This window comes from Manis javanica, chromosome 18 (genome assembly GCF_040802235.1).
Source record: "Manis javanica isolate MJ-LG chromosome 18, MJ_LKY, whole genome shotgun sequence".
Lineage (NCBI taxonomy): Eukaryota > Metazoa > Chordata > Mammalia > Pholidota > Manidae > Manis > Manis javanica.
This window is the reverse complement of record NC_133173.1, coordinates 23,217,950-23,239,740: the sequence shown is the minus strand read 5'-3', so window position 1 is coordinate 23,239,740 and position 21,791 is coordinate 23,217,950. Positions and strand designations below refer to the sequence as shown.

General features: G+C 37.5%; 1 protein-coding gene across 4 annotated transcripts in view; it reads right to left on the bottom strand.

Moving 5' to 3' along the window:
- Positions 1-21,791, bottom strand: part of NIPA2 (NIPA magnesium transporter 2) — a 44,816-nt gene that overhangs the window by 6,814 nt on the left and 16,211 nt on the right. For 2 of the 4 annotated variants that reach the window (XM_017660244.3, XM_017660245.3), the window contains 5 exons: positions 16,067-16,189; positions 11,068-11,299; positions 9,474-9,530; positions 1,608-1,698; positions 358-518 (listed from right to left, as the gene is read on the bottom strand). In XM_017660244.3, coding sequence (XP_017515733.1) covers positions 358-518; positions 1,608-1,698; positions 9,474-9,530; positions 11,068-11,206 — 448 coding nt within the window. In that variant the 5' untranslated portion in view covers positions 11,207-11,299; positions 16,067-16,189. The remainder of the gene's footprint in view (positions 1-357; positions 519-1,607; positions 1,699-9,473; positions 9,531-11,067; positions 11,300-16,066; positions 16,190-21,791) is intronic. The other 2 variants (XM_017660246.3, XM_017660247.3) reach the window with 1 other exon arrangement.

Sequence of the window (21,791 nt, the reverse complement as noted above, 5' to 3'; positions counted from 1 at the left end):
AAAGAAAGGAAAAGGGATTATGATGTATTATATGTCTAACTAAGAATAAAAGTTATATAGTGGTGATGATGTAACCAAATCATTTAAAAAACCAGGTGCACACAGTAGGTAAGACAGTGCATGATGCCCAAGGTCAAGGAAGTAGCAGCAATATAAGCATGCTATTTAGGGACAGAGTTAAAAAACAAAAGAAACAAGTGTTAGGAGTTGGTAGAGGAGGAACATGACTGGTATTTTTCATAATAAATCACATAGAACAATTTGCCTCTTTACATGCACATGGAAATTTGGTTAAAATAAAAACTAAGTTAAAAAGTAAGATACAATAATACTAATAAAGCTTTTCTTTGTCCCTACCTGGGTCCCCTAGCTTGTGTGCCATTTCATTTAAAGTCTCAACCTCCTCTTCTTTTGGAGCATGAATAACCATAACTGTAGATCCTAGAATGCTCAGCAGACATCCAATTTTCCCATGGAGATTAAGTCTTTCATTGAGGAAGTATGAAGAAAGAATGGCACTAAAATGGGGAATAAGGGAGAAAGTGGAAAAACATTAAAACAGTAGCTACTTTTCTCATTTCTCATACACAACTCAGAATTCAAATTACTGTACTCAAACTAAAACATTACAAATGAAAAAGATTCTAGCTTTCAGCCAAGGTAAAGAAAATGCACACTCAAAAAATGAGTTTTCAGAGAACCACCTGCTCATTATATACCAAACAGCAGAGTTACCATCTTTCTACTGCAGAAAATTAGTATGAAATCTACAATACACAGACTTATGGTACAAATTTACTTCCTAATGAAGACTCTATGTCCCAACCAATGCTTAAAATCTGCTCAACTTTAATTCATCTGTTAAGGTTGGTGCATCCTTCTTATGTGTTCATTTAATTCTATATAATTTGCCTATTAATCAAGTTTTAATACTTTAGTTTTATCCAAATTTAAATATATACATATATATAAATCTGTAAATAATGACACAAAACAAAATTAGGAGTAAAATACATGCACCATAATTATATATATATAAAATCTTGATTAAATACATGTTCTACCCTGAAAATAAAAAAAGGTTAAGAATACCTATCAATCAACTTTGGGAATAATAACCAAAGTCCAGACTTCAGTATGGGCTTAGCCATTTGAGCTAATCATAAAAATAACAGAAACAGGACAAGTCTGGACTGCTCCTTCCAGACGAGTACTCTGGGCCATTCTTCAGAGGCACATAACCTTGCCCCAATCAATGATTTTCTGTAGTAGGCATAGAAGCCTATCACCACCTACCAACTGCTAAATGTTTTGACAAGTACAACTTGGAATTTTTAAAACTGAAACCAAAGTAGAACCACTACTAGCTCTGAATACAAACAAGACAAAGCATAAAAGCATTTTCTCCCACAAACTTACAGGTTGCCTATGCACAGAAGGTACCTTTTTAAAAGCAAATTATTATACATAATTTAAAAAGTTCTCAAGGTTGTTCAAACGTAAATAATGCCAAATGCGTAACTGGATGGTACTTCATAGTTAGTTAAAACAGTTTACAGGTAAAAACACTGACTGTTGTTTCTGAATGTGAAGCGTAGTGTCCTTACCTTACTAGGACGCTGAGCGCTCCTAATGGAGTCACTAGGGTGGCTGGTGCAAAGGCATATGCAGCAAAATTGGCCACTTCACCAGCTCCCACTTGAAGATGGATAAAAAAACAAAACTCTCAGGACATATCTACTCAAAACGGAAATGCCTACATTTTATTTACATATATATGTATTTTTTAAATATACTTTTTCAGTTATATTTAGTAATTTCCATGTTTTCTCCCATCTTTCCATAAGTGTTCTCCTGAAAATTATCAATATTAGAAGAGAGTCCAAACCAATTAGAAACCTATAATTTTAATTGATGAGATCTAATTTATGCCTTTATAGTTTTTTTAAATAAAAAAATGTTAATAGATATTTATATTCTATGACAACAAACAGAAACCAATCAAAAGCAGCTAAAACTGGTGTGACAGAACTTCTCCCAAGTCTTTTTCATGGGCTTTTTAAAAAACCCAAACCAATTCAAAAGGTAAGTCTTGGGTACTTACTATATGCCAGATGCTGTTTTAGGATCAGGAAATAACTGCATGGAGCAAAACAAAGATAAATGCTCTCCTAAAATTTACATTTTAGTGAGGGAAAACAGACAAAGTATGTATGTCAAGTGGTTAAACATGCTATGCAGAAAAAGCAAGGGAAAGGAATGGAGTGCTGCTGAGGTCCAGATGGTGGTGCCGGGCACGGGAATCTAGTAACCAGTCTAATGTTAAGTGAGGGACTTATCTGTAGCTATATGGGGAGAGTACAACCCACTCGGGGAGAACAGCTGAATATGAAACCTTGTCAAGACAATGTCTGGTATATCTGAGTAATAACAAGGAAACCACACTGGTTCTGATAGGCAGGAAAATAGATTATGAGCAGGGTGGGATGAGAGTAAGGCCAGGGAAAAGCCCACTAAAAAAGATCCAGAGTTAATCAGTTAAAGCTCAAAAAGCCAGGAGCAACTTGGCCTGGAATGTTTGAATATTCCCCAGATAAAGGAGGGTGCCTCAGCATAGCCTATGTCTTTATTGTGTTAAATCATGCAGGCCTGGCTTACTTTTTAACTTTACCTATATGCTGTTTTTTTTTCTCCTTCGGCCCTAATCTAGTAGTTTGCAACCGAGGGACCTAATTTAGCCTGTAGGCCCAGCCGTGAACAAAATAGTAAAAGGCAGGAAGGATTCCATCTTAAAGACTGCACTTTAATACCCAGGAAGTTGAGAAGTAAGATTCTTAACTTACTCTTTAACAAACAGACAATAACTCAGCCCACCTTGGGGGATGGACAGACAGTCTTGTTTGTCATGCTCCCAGACCAAGACACCAGTATCCCAGGGAGAAATCAGAGCAGGAAGTTTCTTGTGTTAATTCTAAATATTCAAAGACCACTTAACACGTCTGCACCCCCAGCCTTTAGTCACATTCCTAAAGAATCCTTAAAAGGGGAAACCCCAACCTTTCCAGGCATTCCTCTCTTTGAGGTCACCCGCAGTTTCTAAGTATGTAACCTTTTAACTTTAAACTTTCTCTGTCCTTTTAAGGCGCCTCTCCTTGTTGAGGTTGCCTGCTGCACTTTTTCTCTCTTTAAATAACTTTAAATAAAACTTTCACTTTGCTTCTCTACTGTGTCTCTGCCTTTCAATTCCTTGTTGCGCAAGGGCCAAGGACAGAGAGAAATATACAACGCCCTCCCCGACAGGTCTAGCAGATGGAGCAAGGGGAAGAGTGGACTGTGAGTCAGAGCCAGCCAAGGCCACATGGTACAGGACCTTTGTGAATCCTCATAAGATTCATCTGAGTTGAGAAGCCACTGGGGAACCTTATGTAGGGGAAGGATATGATCTAATAAAAGGATCACACTTGGCTACAGTTTTAACAAACAATTATGCCAAATTTCACTTTGCAGTGTATGAAAGCTCCCATTGTCCCACACTCCTCAATGCCTGGTATTGTCAGATTTAAAAGTATGGTAATCTGCTAATGGGGAACAGGATTATTTTATTATACCTTAAATTTTCACTTCTCTTTTCCATGTGTTTACTGACCAAATGAAACATTTTAATGAAGTAGCTACACAAGTTTTCCCTATTAGGCTGTTTGTTTTCATTTACTGATTTGAGGTAATTCTTTACATATTTTGGACATGAATTTTTTGTGGGTTAAAAATATAATTTTTAAAAATATTCTGTGGTTTGCCTTTTCGTTCTCTTAAACTCATCAAAAGTTCTTAATTTTAAAATACTCTCCTTTATGGCTAGTGCTCCTATAGAACCTGCCTAGAAATTTTTCTCAAGACTTTTCATCCTTTAAGTCCTTTCACATTTAAGCTTACGAACTATCTAGAGTTGATGTTTATGTATGGTTAGGTAGGAATCCAATTTCATTATTTTCCATATGGATTGTTACAGCACAGCAGTATTTACTGAAAGACACATTTCCCTATTTCAGTGCCACCTTTGTCCCAATATACTGTCCAAGGTTTGTTTCAGGGCTCCCCATTCTATCCTCTTGATCTATGCCTCTATCTTGGCATAATACTGTACTGACTTAATTCGTGGGACTTCCTAAGTCTTGACATCCAGTGGAGCAATTCCTTTCACCTCATTCTTTTGGTTTTCTTGTATTTCCATACAAATTTTCAATTAACTTATCATGTACCACAGAACCACCTATGGTTTTAGATGGAATAGCCTTTCTTCTGTCAGTTTGGAGAGAAATGACAACTTTACAATAATGAATCTTTCAATCCATGAAAATTACTTTTCTTCTTTTCTTCAGTAAAAATTTGTTTTCTCTATGAGAATCTTTCCCATATTTTGTAAGATATATAATGAATTCCTGTTCTTAAAAATTATATGCAGATTTTAATATAACATTTCATTTTCTAATTGTTTCTCATATGTAGAAATACAGCCAAGTTTTATATGTTGACTGTACCCAACAACCTTGCTAAATCTTAATTTTTTTTTATTAAGGTATCATTGATATACAATCTTATGTTCAGGTTTCACATGAGCAACGTTGTGGTTACTAGACTCCCCCCTATTATCAAGTCCCCACCACATACCCCATTACAGTCACTGTCCATCAGTGTAGTAAGATGCTATAGAGTCACTACTTGTCTTCTCTGTGCTATACTTTCTTCCCTGTGCCCCCCCTATATTATGTGTGCTGATGATAATACCCCTTAGTCCCCTTATCCTTCCCTTCCCACCCACTCTCCCCAAACCCTTTCCCTTTGGTAACTGCTAGTCCATTCTTGGGTTCTGTGAGTCTGCTGCTCTTTTGTTCCTTCAGTTTTTCCTTTGTTGTTATACTCCACAGATGAATGAAATCATTTGGTACTTGTCTTTTCTCTGCCTGACTTATTTCACTGAGCATAATACCGTCTAGCTCCATGTTGTTGCAAATGGTAGGATTTGTTTTCTTCTTATGGCTAAATAACATTCCATTGCGTATATGTACCACCTCTTTATCCATTCATCTACTGATGGACACTTAGATTGCTTCTATGTCTTGGCTATAGTAAATAGTGCTGCAATAAACCTAGGGGTGCACAAGTCTTTTTGAATCTATGTGTTTTCTTAGGGTAAATTCCTAGGAGTTGAATTCCCAGGTCAAATGGTATTTCTATTTTTCATTTTTTGAGGAACATCTATATTGCTTTCCACAATGGTTGAACTAATTTACATTCCCACCAGCAGTGTAGGAGGGTTCCCTTTTCTCCATATCCTCACCAGTATTTGTTGTTGCTTGTTTTTTGGATGGTGGCCATTCTAACTGGTGGGAGGTGATATCTCATTGTGGTTTTAATTCACATTTCTCTGATAATTAGCGATGTGGAGCATCTTTTCATGTGCCTGTTGGCCATCTGAATTTCTTCTTTGGAGAAGTGTCTGTTCAGATCCTCTGCCCATTTTCAATAGGGTTATTTGCTTTTTTGGGTGTTGAGGCATGTGAGCTCTTTATATATTTTGGACTAAATCTTAATTTTATAATTTATCTGTATATTCTTTGGAATTTTTATACCCAGTCATATAATAAGAAAATAGTAACAGTTTACACATTCCTTTCTAATTCTCCAATTTTCCTCCCTGCTTTACTGCACTGGCTAGAAATTCCAGTAAAATATTGAAAAAGCAATGAGAGACCATTTGTTTGTTCCCAGTTTCAAAAACAAATCCTTCAGTATTTCCCTAGTTTGGTGTTTATTGTGTGATTGTTCTGGCTCTGTTTATCTTAGAAACCCTTTATCATATTAAAGCAATTCACATAAATTACTTATTTGCAAGGTTTTTTTTAAGTCATAAAGAGTTGTTGAATTTTACAGAAATGATCATATGATTTTTCTCCTTCAACTTGTTAACATGGTAAATAATGATTTGTTTTTCAGTCATACCAATTTTGGATCTCTAGACTAAAGCTCATGATATACAAAAAGCACATTTATTTTACTTAGGATTTTTACATATATATTCATGAGTGAAACTACACTGTATTTTTCCTTCCTTATTCTATGCTAGTCAGGTTTTGGGATTAAGTTTATTTAAGAAAAGTGGTGGGAATGTATACCCCTTTTACTATTATTAGATTTCCCAACTGCAATTATTTTATCTTTAAATGACTGTAGAACCTGCTAATGAAACCATCTAGGCCCAGAGTTTAATATATGCAAAGGGTTTTAAATTATACACTCAACTGTATGAAGAAGAGCATTCCAGTTTTCTATTTTCTCTTCAGTCTTGACAGATCTTATTTTTCTAGAAATTTGGCTATTTTATCTTAAGTTTTTATATTCACTGGAATAAAATGTTCATAACATCCTATTTGTATCTACAAAACCCTAGTGATATTACCTAGCTACTCCACCTTCACCTTTTCTAGGTCAATTTCAGCAAAGAGTTTTATCTGACTACTTTAAAAATATTCTGTGTTTGGTTTTTCGTCAGTTTTACTATGATGCGTCTGGGTTCAGTGTTCTTTTTTCAGATTCACATAGTTCTTTTTTCAGATAGATGTTGCTGGGTGTTTTGAATTTGTGGTTTGGTAATGGGACAGTTTTGGAAAATTAGCCATTTCCCCTTCAAACACTGCTTCTGCTCCATTCTTTGTCCCTTCTTATTCTAAGACTCCAATCATTCACTGAATCTTCTAAATTCCATTAACAGTCTTACCCATACTTTCCATCCTTCTGTCTCTGCCTCATTTTAAAAAATTTCTTCCAAACTACCACTAATTCATTCAAATCTCTGTTCAGCCACACTTGACCTACTGTTAAACCAATTCATTCCATTTTTGTTACTGCATTTTCAATTTTGCAATTTTTCCTTAGTTCTTTTGCAAACCTGCAAATGCCTCTATAATTTCCAGTTTACTGCTAGAGCTACAGTTCTTTGCAGTGAGCACATTTATTTTATGGCCACGATACATCCACTATCTGGAGAGCCTATGGGTCAGGTCAGGTTATTTATATCAATTTTTTTTTTTTGCTAAAATTTCTTAATTTCATGTGTTTCTCTCTCTCACCCCCTGACATTTTATTTCTAAAATTACTTACAGAAAAGATTTAAGGTCAGGATGATGTATCTTCAAGACAGAACTTTTGTATTATTCTGTTAGAGAGCACTAGCAGTTCAGGAACAGGCTAGAGATGCTCCAGCCCTCAGGAATGACGACACTACATAGTCTCCACCTCACCGCCAAAGTACAGCCTTTGCAGAGTATCAACTCTACAGTAGATGTAGAACCGTGGTAGTTCCCATTTCTGGCAGCACTGACTCCAACCAGCACTGGTCCCATTCAAAGGCTCACTCTCTCTCTCTCAGCTGCCTGCTCTGGAGCTGGCAATTACCTTCAGGGCACAAGTGTCTCCGGCTTATCCTTCTGAGCTCTATGATCTTGATCTTGGCTACATAATTCTTCCCTATCATGTTGGCCCTCTAATGACTTACGAGAATGCTTTTTATATCCTGTCCAGCCTTTTAACTTGTTTTCAGCAAACAGTATCAGTTCTACCTTCAAAGCACATTCAGAATTCTATCACTTCCCACCACACTCACTGCCAGGATCCTGGTCTATACCATCAACACCTCTTACCTGATTAGCAGAACTGCCTTCTATCTGATTTCTGTTTCTACCCCAATGAAGTCTCCACCTCAATACAGCAAGCCTGAGATGCTATTAAAACCTAAGTCAGATCATGTCTCAAAGTCTCCAATGACTTCCTATCAAACATAAAATGAAGTCCTTTCTCTGACCTATAAAGCCCCACATGATCCAGACCCTCTTTACTTCTCTGAACTTTCCCCTTTCTATTTCCCCTCACATTCATTCCCTTACTACTCTTGCCCCTTTTAATGTTTTCTGAGGTTTTGGTAATCCAGTGGTGCATCACAAAGCACCCCAAATTTTGGCAGCTTAAAACAACAAAAGATGTTTTCTGTTGGTCAAGACTTCATGGTTTCTCACAGTTTCTGTTAGCCAAGACTCCAAATCAGCAGGTCCTTCTCACTTAGGTTTTTCAAGAAATTGCAGTCAAGATATAATCTGGGGCTACAGTCAACTAAAGGACGGACTGGAACTGAGGACCCACATCCAAGGTGGCTCACTTACATGCTTGGCAAGCTGGTATTAGCTAGTCTGGGGACCTCTAATCAAGCTACCTGAGTGTCCTCACAGCACAGCAGTGCTACCTTCCCTCACAGTGCGCAATCCAAGCAACCAAGGCACAGTGCAATGCCTCTGACGACAGCCTCAGAGGTGACACTCCATCACTTCTGTGGTACTCTGATCACAGTGGGCCAGCACTAATTCAGTGCAAGGGGATTATACAAAGGTGTGAATACCAAGATGCTGAGGATCTTTGTGTGCTATCTTAGAGGCTGCCTACCACACTTTCACAGGCCAAGCATGGTCCCAGCTCATGGCCTTCACATCTATTGTTACCTCCTGCATAAAATGCTCTTCCCCCAAATATCCACATAGCCAGCTCCCTCACTTCCTTTGCGTCTTTTACTCAAATAATTCTCTTTTCAGTGTAGCCTGCCATGGCCCTCCATCTAAAATCTAAACTTATCTATCCTTCATTCACATCCCTTCCCTACGTTCCTTCTAGCAAATGTTAGCACTTATCACTGACACACACATTTTAATTAATCTTGTTTATTGTTTGTCTTCCATCTAGAACATTAAGTCTCATGTGGTATTTTTCTGCTTGTTTGTTTGACTGGTCTATCTCCAGCACCTAGATCAATACCTGGTGTACAGGAAATGATCAAAATATTTGTTGAATAAACAGTCAAATCAGTCTCTTTGTTATTTCACCTGCTTTTAAGCTCAGGGAGTATTTACATAATTTAATCTTGACTATTTTGAAGGCTCAGAGTCTTAAGGATCATTTTTTCTATATACCTTTTAAAAGCTAATCATCAAAGTAAGCATGGACGGTCTTATCAAATGCATACCTCCTTTCCAATTTGGAATGGAAATCCCTGGCGGGAGAGGAATTGAAAACAGAGTATGTTCTATGATCTTTCACTTTCAAAATCACCTTCTCAAGCTGAGCAGAATTTTTTAAAACACACAGGTATATCAGACCAAGAATGTTTTATTTAATCAGATGGGTAAAAGAAAGTCTTCTCATTCAAATTCAATAAATATTAAACTGCTAAATTACTTTTACAGGCTTAGATATTACATATTTTGAGGTTTGTTCATTTTTTAATGAACAAAAGGATTCACTTAAAGTTTTCAAATGTGCTAGTCATAGTACTTCGTAATATTAGTAATGATGCTAATAGTATATGCAAGTAATAGTATATGTAAAATCAAAATACAGCTATAATATTTTCTTGGAATATTCTCTATACATACTTGATAGCAGTCCAGCCCACCACAACCATTCCTTAAGATATGCATGGCCACCTTGACCTGTGAATGAAAAAATACTTTACTTCTTTGGAAGATTATCAGATTCTTATAAAATTTATGACAACTATTAGTAATAGCAGATTAAAAAATATCTCATGTTGATTATTACTGCTTTGAATAAAGATTCCCTCATGACTGTTTAAGGGGATTTATTAAATAGTATTTTATGATTATCTTAGAAAAGGGGATGTATCAGAATGTTAAAATGTTTAGGTTTGTACTGTATTTTGGAATAAGGGAATTAAATCAATCCTTGTTGAATGAACAGTCAAATCAGTCTTTGTTATTTCAACTGCTTTTAAGCTCAGAAAGTATTTACATAATTTAATCTTGACTATTTTGAAGGCTCAGAGTCTTACCTCATGACTGTTTAAGGGGATTTATCCTTTTTATTCTTTTGTGAACTTGGCTTCAATAAACAAAATAAAGAAAATGAGCCAATAATTAGTAGCCTAACTTCAAATGAATTGGTCTGAGAATGGATAAGCCACATAGGTGAGGAGAAGGGGGTCCTATACTGACCAGACATAAAAGGATTAAGCACTGCTCAGTCTGGGGCTGCTGGAGGCTCATCTTGCTCTTTCACTCGACTTTCCTCCAGACCAAACTAATAAAATCAGAAAGCATCAGTACTTAAGCCATTGTCCAAAAGAAAAAAAAGTCAATGAGAACAAACCCTTTGATAGGCACATCTATCAGAGACAATGAGAATACCTGCCTTAGAACCAAGAATGAGGAATATACTTGTTCAAGAAGTATATGCCAATACTTTCTCCTCTATCCAGTGAATGTCAGTACAGACTTTTAAGATTGCCTGATTAGATGTGGCCAAAGAGATGGCACAGGAAAAGATGGATAAGGTGATTATTTTTTATAGCCAAAGTAGGTCTTCCTATGAAGTCAGAATCAGACTTAGAACTGAAGCAGAGGCAGAATGATGGAACATGACCAGAGTGTAACAGAATGCTGGGAGCTGCTGTGGATGTGCCAAGCCAAGCCAGAGTGGAGCTCTGCTGTATCAGGTATCCCCAGGGTCTGGTGATTTGTCAGTAGGTTCTAGGAAAACTACCTAAATCACCCTTCAAAAGTTCAAAAGCACTTTTAAACCCAGGGAAGTCCACTCTTTACTTCCTGCCATCTTTACTTCCTGCCATTTGAGATCAACAGGAAAAATATCTAAGATAAAAGTTAAACTTCTGTAATTGTAGGCAAAAGACCCTTGCCTTCCATAAAATGCTGATCCTATTCATGGACCCTCATTTCCTTCTCTGCAGACATGAAATTAGAGAAAAGCCTGGATGTTAATTCAGCAATGGTCCCTATTTCAACCTTGACAATTGCAGCAGTGAATAGTTAACTTATTTTGACATCTTCTCACTTTTTTCTCATTATAAAACTGATGTTTGATTCTCTGTAAACATTTACAACTCCTGCATAGTTTAAGTTTTGACTATAATCACTAGAAATGAAAATCAAAGAACCTGAGAATATAAATACACACTAACGTCATTTCAAAGTCACATAGGGCATAACCTACCTGCTCTCATGGAGCCTTTTCTGGCAAGACGCAGAAGGCCTTTTTTTTTCAAAATGAAACTCCCTCCAATGAAAATGCTGGAGCTCATAGCCAATCCCAGACCAATATAAAAGTCATATTTTCCACGCCCCTGGTTCATGTCGTTTATTATGTAAGAATTTCCTGTGAATCACATTGATCATAGAACAGAGAAACTGCTGGTGCTGGAGGCAGGAGGATGCAGTCTTCAAATCTAAACAATGCAAAACAAATGAGATTTTCATAGAATGATCACGACAGTCATACACAATTCAAAACTTTTCATAATACACAATTCAAAATTTTACTCCATTTCTATTCTCATAGAAGTTATTACTACTGCTACTGATAATACATTTACATTTAGCACTAATCTCATTATATTTCTTCCAGTTATGGCAAAAGATGGGATCATCATATAAAACCATATGTAGAACCCAAACTCACAGAACCAAAAAACAGACTGGTGGTTACTAGAGGCAGAGGTTGGGGAATGGGAGAAATGGCTGAAGTTGGTCAAAAGGTATAAACTTACAGTTATGAGATAAATTCTGCAGATAAAATGTATAGCATGTAACTATAGTTAATAATGTAGCTAAGAGAGATTTTAAAAGTTCTCATAACAAGAAAAAACTTACTTTGACTAAACTTATTGTAATGACCATTTTGCTACATATACATACATAATCATTATGATATATATCTTAATGTAATACAATGTATATCAATGATAACTCATTAGAACTAGAAAAAATTAAAAATAAAACATTTAAATTGGTTTTATAAACTCTGGTTTCATATTATAAAATGTTTCATCTTAGCCAATAGTAAACAGTAACAAAAACTGGCTGATAAGAAAAAAATTCTACAGAATTAAAATCAGGCATAAAAATATACAAACCTAGCTTATTTACCAGTTTCACAAATAAATCCTTTTTGAATAATATATACAGATAAACTTAAAATTGTCTTACCCATACATTTTCTTCTTAGAAATCTATGCAAATATAAACATATTTATTTCTTATTTAGCCTATTTGGGGATGTGTATAGAGAAGGCAGATTTCACACCATTTTGTCAGCAGAGGATCATGAGTGCAGTGAAGAGGGTCGGCTGGGGTGTGGTCATGAGAAGCCAGGCAGGGTTTGGCTATGGGAAGCTGGCTGGGGTGTGGTCCTGGCAGTGGTGCACTTTTTAGAGAACATGAGGTACAGGGGACAAGCCATGAGACCAGACAGGAAGAGAGGTTTACCAAAGCCTGAAAATTTTTTCCCAAAGAGCCAACCCCTGGGCACTGCTGACAAATGAACAATATAAAACAAAGTGTAAAAAACAGAGGAAAAAACATTATTCAGCAACAAGGTTTATGATTGGTTATGTCTTTCTGATACATCTTGAGACTTTTAGTCCCACAATTTAACTACTGAATCCTAGAACTAACTGGTGATTCAGTCAGGATCTCCACTCATACTACTTACTGACTAGCCACGTTCTTCCATTCTTCAGGTCTGAGACCCTAGCCTTTCACAAAACCAACTTCACTTCCTAACCACCAGGCTCCTCAATTACTCTATCCATCCACTCAAACAGTATTTACTGAACATATACTGTGTGCACTAAGAGTTATGCTAAGCTCGCTAGAAAAGAGTGTTATTTTTTGGTCTTCAGTGGGAGACAGATAAAAGAAAGTTAAATAAGGGGTGATAATGTATTATAATAATGATAAACAGTATACACACTAAGTTTACATTTCAGACAAAAGAAAAGGGCCAGTGTTTTGATTTGCCTGTTGAGACACACATGGTTCCTGGAATATCTCCATGAGAAAAAGTCTTCCCCACCCCACTGATTTTGGGGCCTGGCCACGTGGCTTGTTTTGGCCCAGTAGGAGGTAAGCATAAGTGACATAGTGCCACTCTGAGTCTAGACCTAAAGAGGACCCTTGCACTTTTGCTTGCCTCTTTGCACCCTGGCATTGCCACATGCAGAGCAAAATAGTCATTCCCGCTAGCCTACAGACTCGTGAGCACCATCATCAGTGCTTACTGCTGTGTGCCATTGAGTCAGCTAACTTACACACCTGAAAAAGCTTACCACAGGTAAATATGAAATTCCCATCAGATTTCTGAAAAAACAAAACTTGCAGAAAATGGGGGTCACTAAACAATGGGTGCTAGGCAATAAGGGTTCACTGTAGTGTTCTCTCTCCTTTTGTATATACTGTGTATTTTTGGACATTGCCATATCAAGGTTTTTAAAACACATCCTGCAGTGCTTAAGAGCTTCACGGATGCCAAGACAGAAACCACCAGCAAGGCCTAAAAGCATAGTCACCCCATAATCTAGGACAAGATACTACTAAAACATGGGAAGAAGATTAAGATACTCAAGTCAGGGAGGTACTCTGAGTTTTTTTAAGTATCAGTCACATACAATATGGATGAGATCAGCCATCTACTTGAAACCTTTCCAGAGCTGATGTCTTGGGATTTGGAAAAGTATCCCCAATCCCCCAATGCCTTAAGACAATATGATGTACTGAGAAAAATCCTAGGCAGAGAATTTAAAGGCTCAGGTGCATGGCCTGGGATGAGTAACAACCGTAACAGATAACAAAGCAGAAAAGAAGCTAAACAATCTAAGGTCACTGCTGATTTTTAAATTTAAAATCCTCAACTTAACTTCAGCTTGCCTTGGGACTAATTCTGAATAGAAGAGGCTTGCTGACTGTGACAGTTTGTAGAGATGAAAACATATGCAGGGAGAAGGGGAGGTAGAAGAGACAAGCATTATTCCTACACGTTGCTGTAAAAGATTACAGCAACAAAAAGCATGCTTGTGGTGTTCCCACCACACCCTAAACGACTGTTAATCTATGTATACAAGCCAGTCTCCTTCACCACATTGTCACCTCCGGGGCTCCTACACATGGGTCACCGTTTTTAATCCTGTGCACTTAGCTATCCAGTATTTGCAAAATATGTCTTAATCAGTTTTCTGAGCTAATACAGATGAACAGGATCATATATAATAGGCCCTAAAAAGCAAAGTGGCCTTTTCTTAAGAGTCATTAACAGGTAGAAAACTACTGCATCATTTAGATCAGCATCCTAAAATGTAACCGTTGTTTGACAGTCTATAAATTTGTGAACTATAAAAAGTTGTTCAAGTATGCTGGTAATACTATATACAGGTGAATATGCAAAGATAATAGTAGTAAGTCTTGGGAAAATGGAAGTAAAGAAACCTTGTTATCAAATACTTCTGCCACTCACTCAGCAGGTATATCCTTCCAGTGACCTAACTTCCAGGGTTACCTAACTTAAGGAAAGCATCCCTTAATGTAAAACCCTCCTCCTCCTCTAACCATTATCATCATGAAACAATGTTCTTAATTATCAGGCAAGGTCTCCTGAGGAAGCAACTATTTAAAGCTCCATATTCATAAAGCTCCCTTGTGAAGGTCTACACAGAACAAGCCAACTCATAGTCCAAATATTCTGGAATCAATAAAATGGAACTTATGTTATCTACAGAGATGATACCAAGAAACAAGGCAGGTTTATCTACAATTTCAACCCAGTATGACAGCCTCACAAATCCAAACTCAGACTTTACTTACATAAATAAACCTGGCTTTCAAATACCAAATGTGTAACTATTAATTTACTAGTATTTACTAACACTTAGTGTTAACTTTCACTAAATGTAAGTTACATACATGTGGTGTAAGGTCTAAAATGAAGACCCAATAGTATGTGCTGCCTTGACACCTGATAAAACTGGGAGTGCTTTCAAAGGCCTTAAACCACAGGTTCCCTCCACACTCTGCTCCTAGGGATAAGATCCCAAGCCAAACAACCCTCCTTATCATGGGGAACATGCTTATCCCTCAGTAGTAGGCTTTACTGCCCTGCCAGACTGGAGAATTATCAAAGCAAGCCAATCACATCCTCCTGTAGGAACCAAGGGGCACCTGTACTCTTGTTACTGCAGATCAGGATGGCCACAGCCTCTAGTTTTTCACCCTGCAGCCCCCAAGTGTCCTGAGTGGTATGTGGTGGCCTTCTCTCCAGCCTAAGTATAAGTAACAACTGCTGTTAGTCTCATCTACCCAGTGTCAGGTGTCATGGGGAAAGAATCCCACCCCTACCAATAAGGTCAAGAAGTGATTAAGTGAAATCTTACGCATTATATACTAAGGTTATGGAAAGTGCATTGTTCCTAACTTTACCATGCCTATATATAAATTTTCTCTACATTTATTTTATATATAATTTCATGATGCTATGTAAAGTATTACCCTCTTTGTTTATTTTTATCCATTTATCCATTATATAAACACACAAAAGTAGAAAGTCCTTTTTTGGCTACTTGGGTTGATCTTACAAATGTGGCTTTGGAAAGTTACATCCTGCTGCCCCTTCACTTCCCCCCACAGGATCACGGCTCCCTGCAAACAAGCGTCATGTCTGCCTGAACACACCACAGTCATCCCGTCCTCCTGCCTGCTACGTCAGAGCCGCCTCTTCACTCAAGACCCGATCACACTTCCAGCTGTGCTACAAAGACTTCTCCAACAGCTCTGGTGCACAGGCATTTTCTCTCCTTTGCACTTATTTCATTTATAGTCAGGATCCTAAAATTTGTCAGTTACTGTTCTATCTTCAAAAATAAACTCTTTAAATTCCTTCAAGACTGACATTGGTTCTTTGTGCTGGTTTCCCCCACATGAAGCGATCATTTTTTAATTTCTACAATTAAGGTTATCTGTTTTCTTTGTTCACTCATGGAACTACATCTGTTGTGTGTGCACGCGCGCAGGAGCATGCATTCGTGTTTGTGTAGAGGAAGGGAGATGGAGGAGTTGAGGAGGAGGGGAGGACAACAAGCAACATAAACTTTGAAAACCATCAAATTACAAAGCAAGCCTTCAGCCACTAAACTAAATGAATGAATGAATGAATTCATGTGACTTACAGTTTGAAAACAGCGTTATCAGTGTGAATGTCCTGAAAGGAATGCGTTGCTTTGCTCTTCTCAGACTGGTAACACTCTGCTCCTACTCTCTGTACCCACCTGGTCAATCACAGGCAGGAGAGCCTGAAACAGAGATAACTTTCTTTTTTATTCACAAAGATTAGTTATGAGGCAAGGTGAGATTTAAAGACAGCTAAATAAGAAAACATGCTAGATTTCACTTCAACTAGATGCCCAAATCAGAGATGACAAGTGCCAGGTGGTAACCTGCCCATCTTACCTCTCAGAGGGAATCACGTGGAAGATCCCGCTCCCCCAACCTTCTAACCTCAGCTGTTACTGTTATTTATATGCAGCCACCTGCTCAGTAAATATACACTGAGCAGCTATTAGGTGGCAGGCATTGGAGTTATAATGATGATCAAAAGTCCTCAAGGATTTCATGGCTAAGCCAACTGAAGATCCGGAAAATAACCTATCCAAATTTTAAACTCACTTTAAGACGTAGAATCTCCAGCTTGTTCTTTCTCAATTTTAACACAATTTTCACAACTGATATTACTAATATTTAAAAATACTTTTGTTAACTTTCAATAAATGTATGTTGAAAATGAAATAAATGATCTCAACATAAATTCTACCTTCGAGGAAATTGGCTCACCTTTTTCTAAAACACGGAGAACACATAATTTAAGAAACAGGAAAAAAATCGGCTACACAGGAAGCCTCAATATTTGCTTTGCCAATACCAAAAAGCTAACTTAAAAAATTTTTAAACTAAAGTACGTCTACAGCTTTGTGCAGTACTATTTTTTTTTTACACTCATGTAACCTTTTTTTTCAGTGTTGCAATTTTTTTGGTGTCATTAATCAACAATTACATAAGGAACATTACATTTACTAGAGTCCCCCCTTCACCAAGTCCTCCCACAAACACCATTACAGTCATTGTCCATCAGCGTAGTAAGATGCTGTAAAGTCACTACTTGGCTTCTCTGTATTGCACAGCCCTCCCCATGCCTCCCCCCACATTATACATGCCACTCTTAATGCCGCCTCTCCTCCGCCTTCTTTATCCTTCCCTTCTCACCCACCCTCCTCAGTCCATTTCCCTTTGGTAACTGTTAGTCCATTTCTGGGATCTGTGATTATACTGCTGTTTTGTTCTTTCAATTTTTTCTTTGTTCTTATACTCCACAGATGAGTGAAATCATTTGGTATTTGCCTTTCTCTGCCTGGCTTATTTCAGTGAGCATAATACCCTCTCGCTCCATCCATGTTGTTGCAAATGGTAGGATTTGTTTTCTGCTTATGGCTGAAAAATATTCCCTTGTGTATATGTACCACATCTTCTTTATCCATTCATCTACTGATGGACACATAGGTTGCTTACATTTCTTGGCTATTGTAAATACTGCTGCAATAAACATAGGGGTGCATCTGTCTTTCTCAAACTGGGCTGCTGCATTCTTAGGGTAAATCCCTAGAAGTGGGATTCCTGGGTCAAATGGTATTTCTATTTTGAGCTTTATGAGGAAGCTCCATATTGCTTTCCACAATGGTTGAACTAATGTACATTCCACCCAGCACTGTAGGAGGGTTCCCCTTTCTACATAACCTCGCCAACATTTGTTGTTTGTCTTTTGAATGGTGGTGATCCTTACTGGTGACACTGGTGAGGTGATATCTCACTGTGGTGTAAATTTCCATTTCTCTGATGACTAGCGATGTGGAGCATCTTTACATTTGTCTGTTCGGAATCTGAATTTCTTCTTAGGAGATCGGTCTGTTCATCTCCTCTGCCCAGATTTTAATTGGATTATTTCTTTTGTTTGTTAAGGTGCATGAGCTCTTTATATATTTTGGATGTCAACCCTTTATCGGATCTGTCATTTATGAATATATTCTCCCATACGGTAGGATGCCTTTTTGTTCTATTGATGGTGTCCTTTGCTGTACAGAAGCTTTTCAGCTTGATATAGTCCCATGTATTCATGTTTGCTTTGGTTTTCTTTCCCCAGGGAGATATGTACATGAAGAGGTGGCTCATGTTTATGTCCAAGAGATTTTTGCCTATGTTTTTTTCTAAGAGTTTTATGGTTTCATGACTTACATTCAGGTCTTTGATCCATTTCGAATTTAGTTTTGTGGATGGGGTTAGACAGTGATCCAGTTTCATTCTCTTACATGTTGCTGTCCAGTTTTGCCAACACCAGCTGTTGAAGAGGCTGTCATTTCCCCATTGTATGTCCATGGCTCCTTTATCATATATTAATTGACCATATATGTTTGGATTAATGTCTGGAGTCTCTATTCTGTTCCACTGGTCTGTGGGTCTGTTCTTGTGCCAGTACCAAATTGTCTTGATTACTGTGGCTTTGTAGTAGAGCCTGAAATTGGGGAGCGAGATCCCCCCTGCCATATTATTCCTTCTTCTCAGGATTGCTTTGGCTATTCGGGGTCTTTGGTGGTTCTATATGAATTTTAGAACTATTTGTTCTAGTTCATTGAAGAATGCTGTTGGTAATTTGATAGGGATTGCATTGAATCTGTAGATTGCTTTAGGCAGGATGGTCATTTTGACAATATTAATATTTCCTAGCCAAGAGCATGGGATGAGTTTCCATTTGTCAGTGTCCTCTTTAACTTATCTTAAGAGTGTCTTGTAGTTTTCAGGGTATAGGTCTTTCATTTCCTTGGTTAGGTTTATTCCTAGGTATTTTATTCTTTTTGATGCTATTGTGAATGGAGTTGTCTTCCTGATTTCTCCTTCTGTTAGTTTATTGGTAGTGTATAGGAAAGCCACAGATTTCTGTGTATTAATTTTGTATCCTGCAACTTTGCTGAATTCCGATATTAGTTCTAGTAGTTTTGGAGTGGAGTCTTTAGGGTTTTTTATGTACAATATCATGTCATCTGCAAATAGTGACAGTCTGACTTCTTCTTAACCCATCTGGATTCCTTGTATTTGTTTGTTTTGTCTGATTGCTGTGGCTAGGACCTCCAGTACTACGTTAAATAACAGTGGGGAGAGTGGGCATGCCTGCTTGTTCCCTATCTTAAAGGAAAAGCTTTCAGCTTCTTGCTGTTATGTATGATGTTGACTGTGGGTTTATCATATGTGGCCTTTATTATGTTGAGGTACTTGCCCTCTATACCCATTTTGTTGAGAGTTTTTATCATGAATGGATGTTGAATTTTGTCAAATGCTTTTTCAGCATCTATGGAGATGATCATGTGGTTTCTGTCCTTTTTGTTGATCTGGTGGATGATGTTGATGGATTTTCGAATGTTGTACCATCCTTGCGTCCCTGAGATGAAACCCACTTCGTCATGGTGTATAATCCTCTTGATGTATTTTTTAATTTGGTTTGCTAATATTTTGTTGAGTATTTTTGCATCTATGTTCATTAGGGATATTGGTCTGTAGTTTTCTTTTTTGGTGGGGTTATTGCCTGGTTTTGGTATTAGGGTGACGCTGGCTTCACAGAATGAGTTTGGGAGTATTCCCTCCTCTTCAACTTGTGGAAACTTTAAGGAGAATGGGTATTATGTCTTCTTTGTATGTCTGATAAAATTCCACGGTAAATCCATGTGGCCCGGGGGTTTTGCTCTTGGGTAGTGTTTTGATTACCGCTTCTGTTTTGTTGCTGGTAATTGGTCTGTTTCGATTTTCTGTTTCTTCCTTGGTCAGTTTGGAAGGTTGTATTTTTCTAGGAAGTTGTCCATTTCTTCTAGGTTTTCCAGCTTGTTAGCATATAGGTTTTCATAGTATTCACTAATAATTCTTTGTATTTCTGTGGGGTCCGTCATGATTTTTCCTTTCTCGTTTCTGATTCTGTTGATGTGTGTTGATTCTCTTTTTCTCTTAAGAGGTCTGGCTAGTGGCTTATCTAATTTGTTTATTTTCTCAAAGAACCAGCTCTTGGTTTCATTGATTATTTTCCTATTGTTTTATTCTTCTCAATTTTATTTATTTTTTCTCTGATCTTTATTATGTCCCTCCTTTTGCTGACTTTAGGCCTCATTTATTCTTCTTTTTACAATTTTGATAATTGTATCTTTAGACTATTCATTTGAGATTGTTCTTCCTTCTTTCAATAGGACTGGATTGCCGTGTACTTTCCTCTTAAGACTGCTTTCGCTGTGTCCCACAGAAATTGGGGCTTTGTGTTGTTGTCATTTGTTTCCAAATATTGCTTGATCTCTATTTTAATTTGGTCATCGATCCATTGATATTTTTAGGAGGATGTTGTTAAGCCTCCATGTGTTTGTGAGCCTTTTTGCTTTCTTTGTACAATTTATTTCTAGTTTTATACCTTTGTGGTCTGAGAAGTTGGTTGGTAGAATTTCAATCTTTTGGAATTTACTGAGGCTCTTTTTGTGGCCTATTATGTGGTCTCTTCTGGAAAATGTTCCATGTACACTTGAAAAGAATGTGTATCCTGCTGCTTTTGGGTGTAGAGTTCTATAGATGTCTATTAGGTCCACCTTTCCTAGTTGTGTTGTTCAGTGCTTCTGTGTCCTTACTTATTTTCTGTCTAGTGGATCTGTCCTTTGGAGTGGGTGGTGTGTGGAAGTCTCCTAGAATGAATGCATTGCATTCTATTTCCTTCTTTAATTCTGTTAGTATTTGTTTTACATATGTTGGTTCTCCTATATTGGGTGCATATATACTTAACAATGGTTATATCCTCTTATTGGACTAACCACTTTATCATTATGGAACCTTCTTTATTTCGTTACTTTCTTTGTTTTGAAGTCTCATACTAGAACTGCAACACCTGCTTTTTCCTCCCTGTTGTTTGCATGAAATATGTTTTTCCATCCCTTGACTTTTAGTCTGTGTATGTCTTTGAGTTTGAGGTGCGTCTCTTGTAAGCAGCATACAGAAGGGTCTTGCTTTTTTATCCATTCTCTTACTCTTCATCTTTTTGGTCATTCAGTCCATTTACATTTAGGGTGATTATTGAAAGATATGTACTTATTGCCATTGGAGGCTTTAGATTCATGGTTACCAAAGGTTCAAGGTTAGCTTCTTTACTGTCTACCTTAACTCGCTTATTATGCTATTATAAACATACTCTGATGATTCTTTATTTCTCTCCCTTCTTATTATTCCTCCTCCATTCTTTATATGTTAGGTGTTTCATTCTGTGCTCTTTTGTGTTTCCTTTGACTGCTTTTGTGAGTGGTTGACTTTATTTTTTGCCTTTAGTTAGTATTTCATTGGTCTGCTTTCTTTGCTGTGATTTTATTTTCTCTGGTGACATCTATTTAGCCTTAGGAGTGCTCCCATCTAGAGCAGTCCCTCTAACATACCCTGGAGAGGTGGTTTGTGGGAGGCAAATCCCCTCAACTTTTGCTTGTCTGGGAATTGTTTAATCCCTCCTTCATATTTAAATGATAATCGTGGTGGATACAGTATTCTTGGTTCAATGCCCTTGTTTCATTGCATTAAATATATCATGCCTTTCTCTTCTGGCCTGTAAGTTTCTGTTGAGAAGTCTGATGATAGCCTCATGGGTTTTCCTTTGTAGGTGATTGTTTTTCTCTCTCTGGCTGCCTTTAATACTCTGTCCTTGTCCTTGATCTTTGCCATTTTAATTATTATGTGCCTTGGTGTTGTCCTCCTTGGGTCCGTTCTTTTGGGAGTTCTGTGGGCTTCCATGGTCTTAGAGATTATTTCCTCCCCAAGTTTGGGTGAGTTTTCAGCAGTTATTTC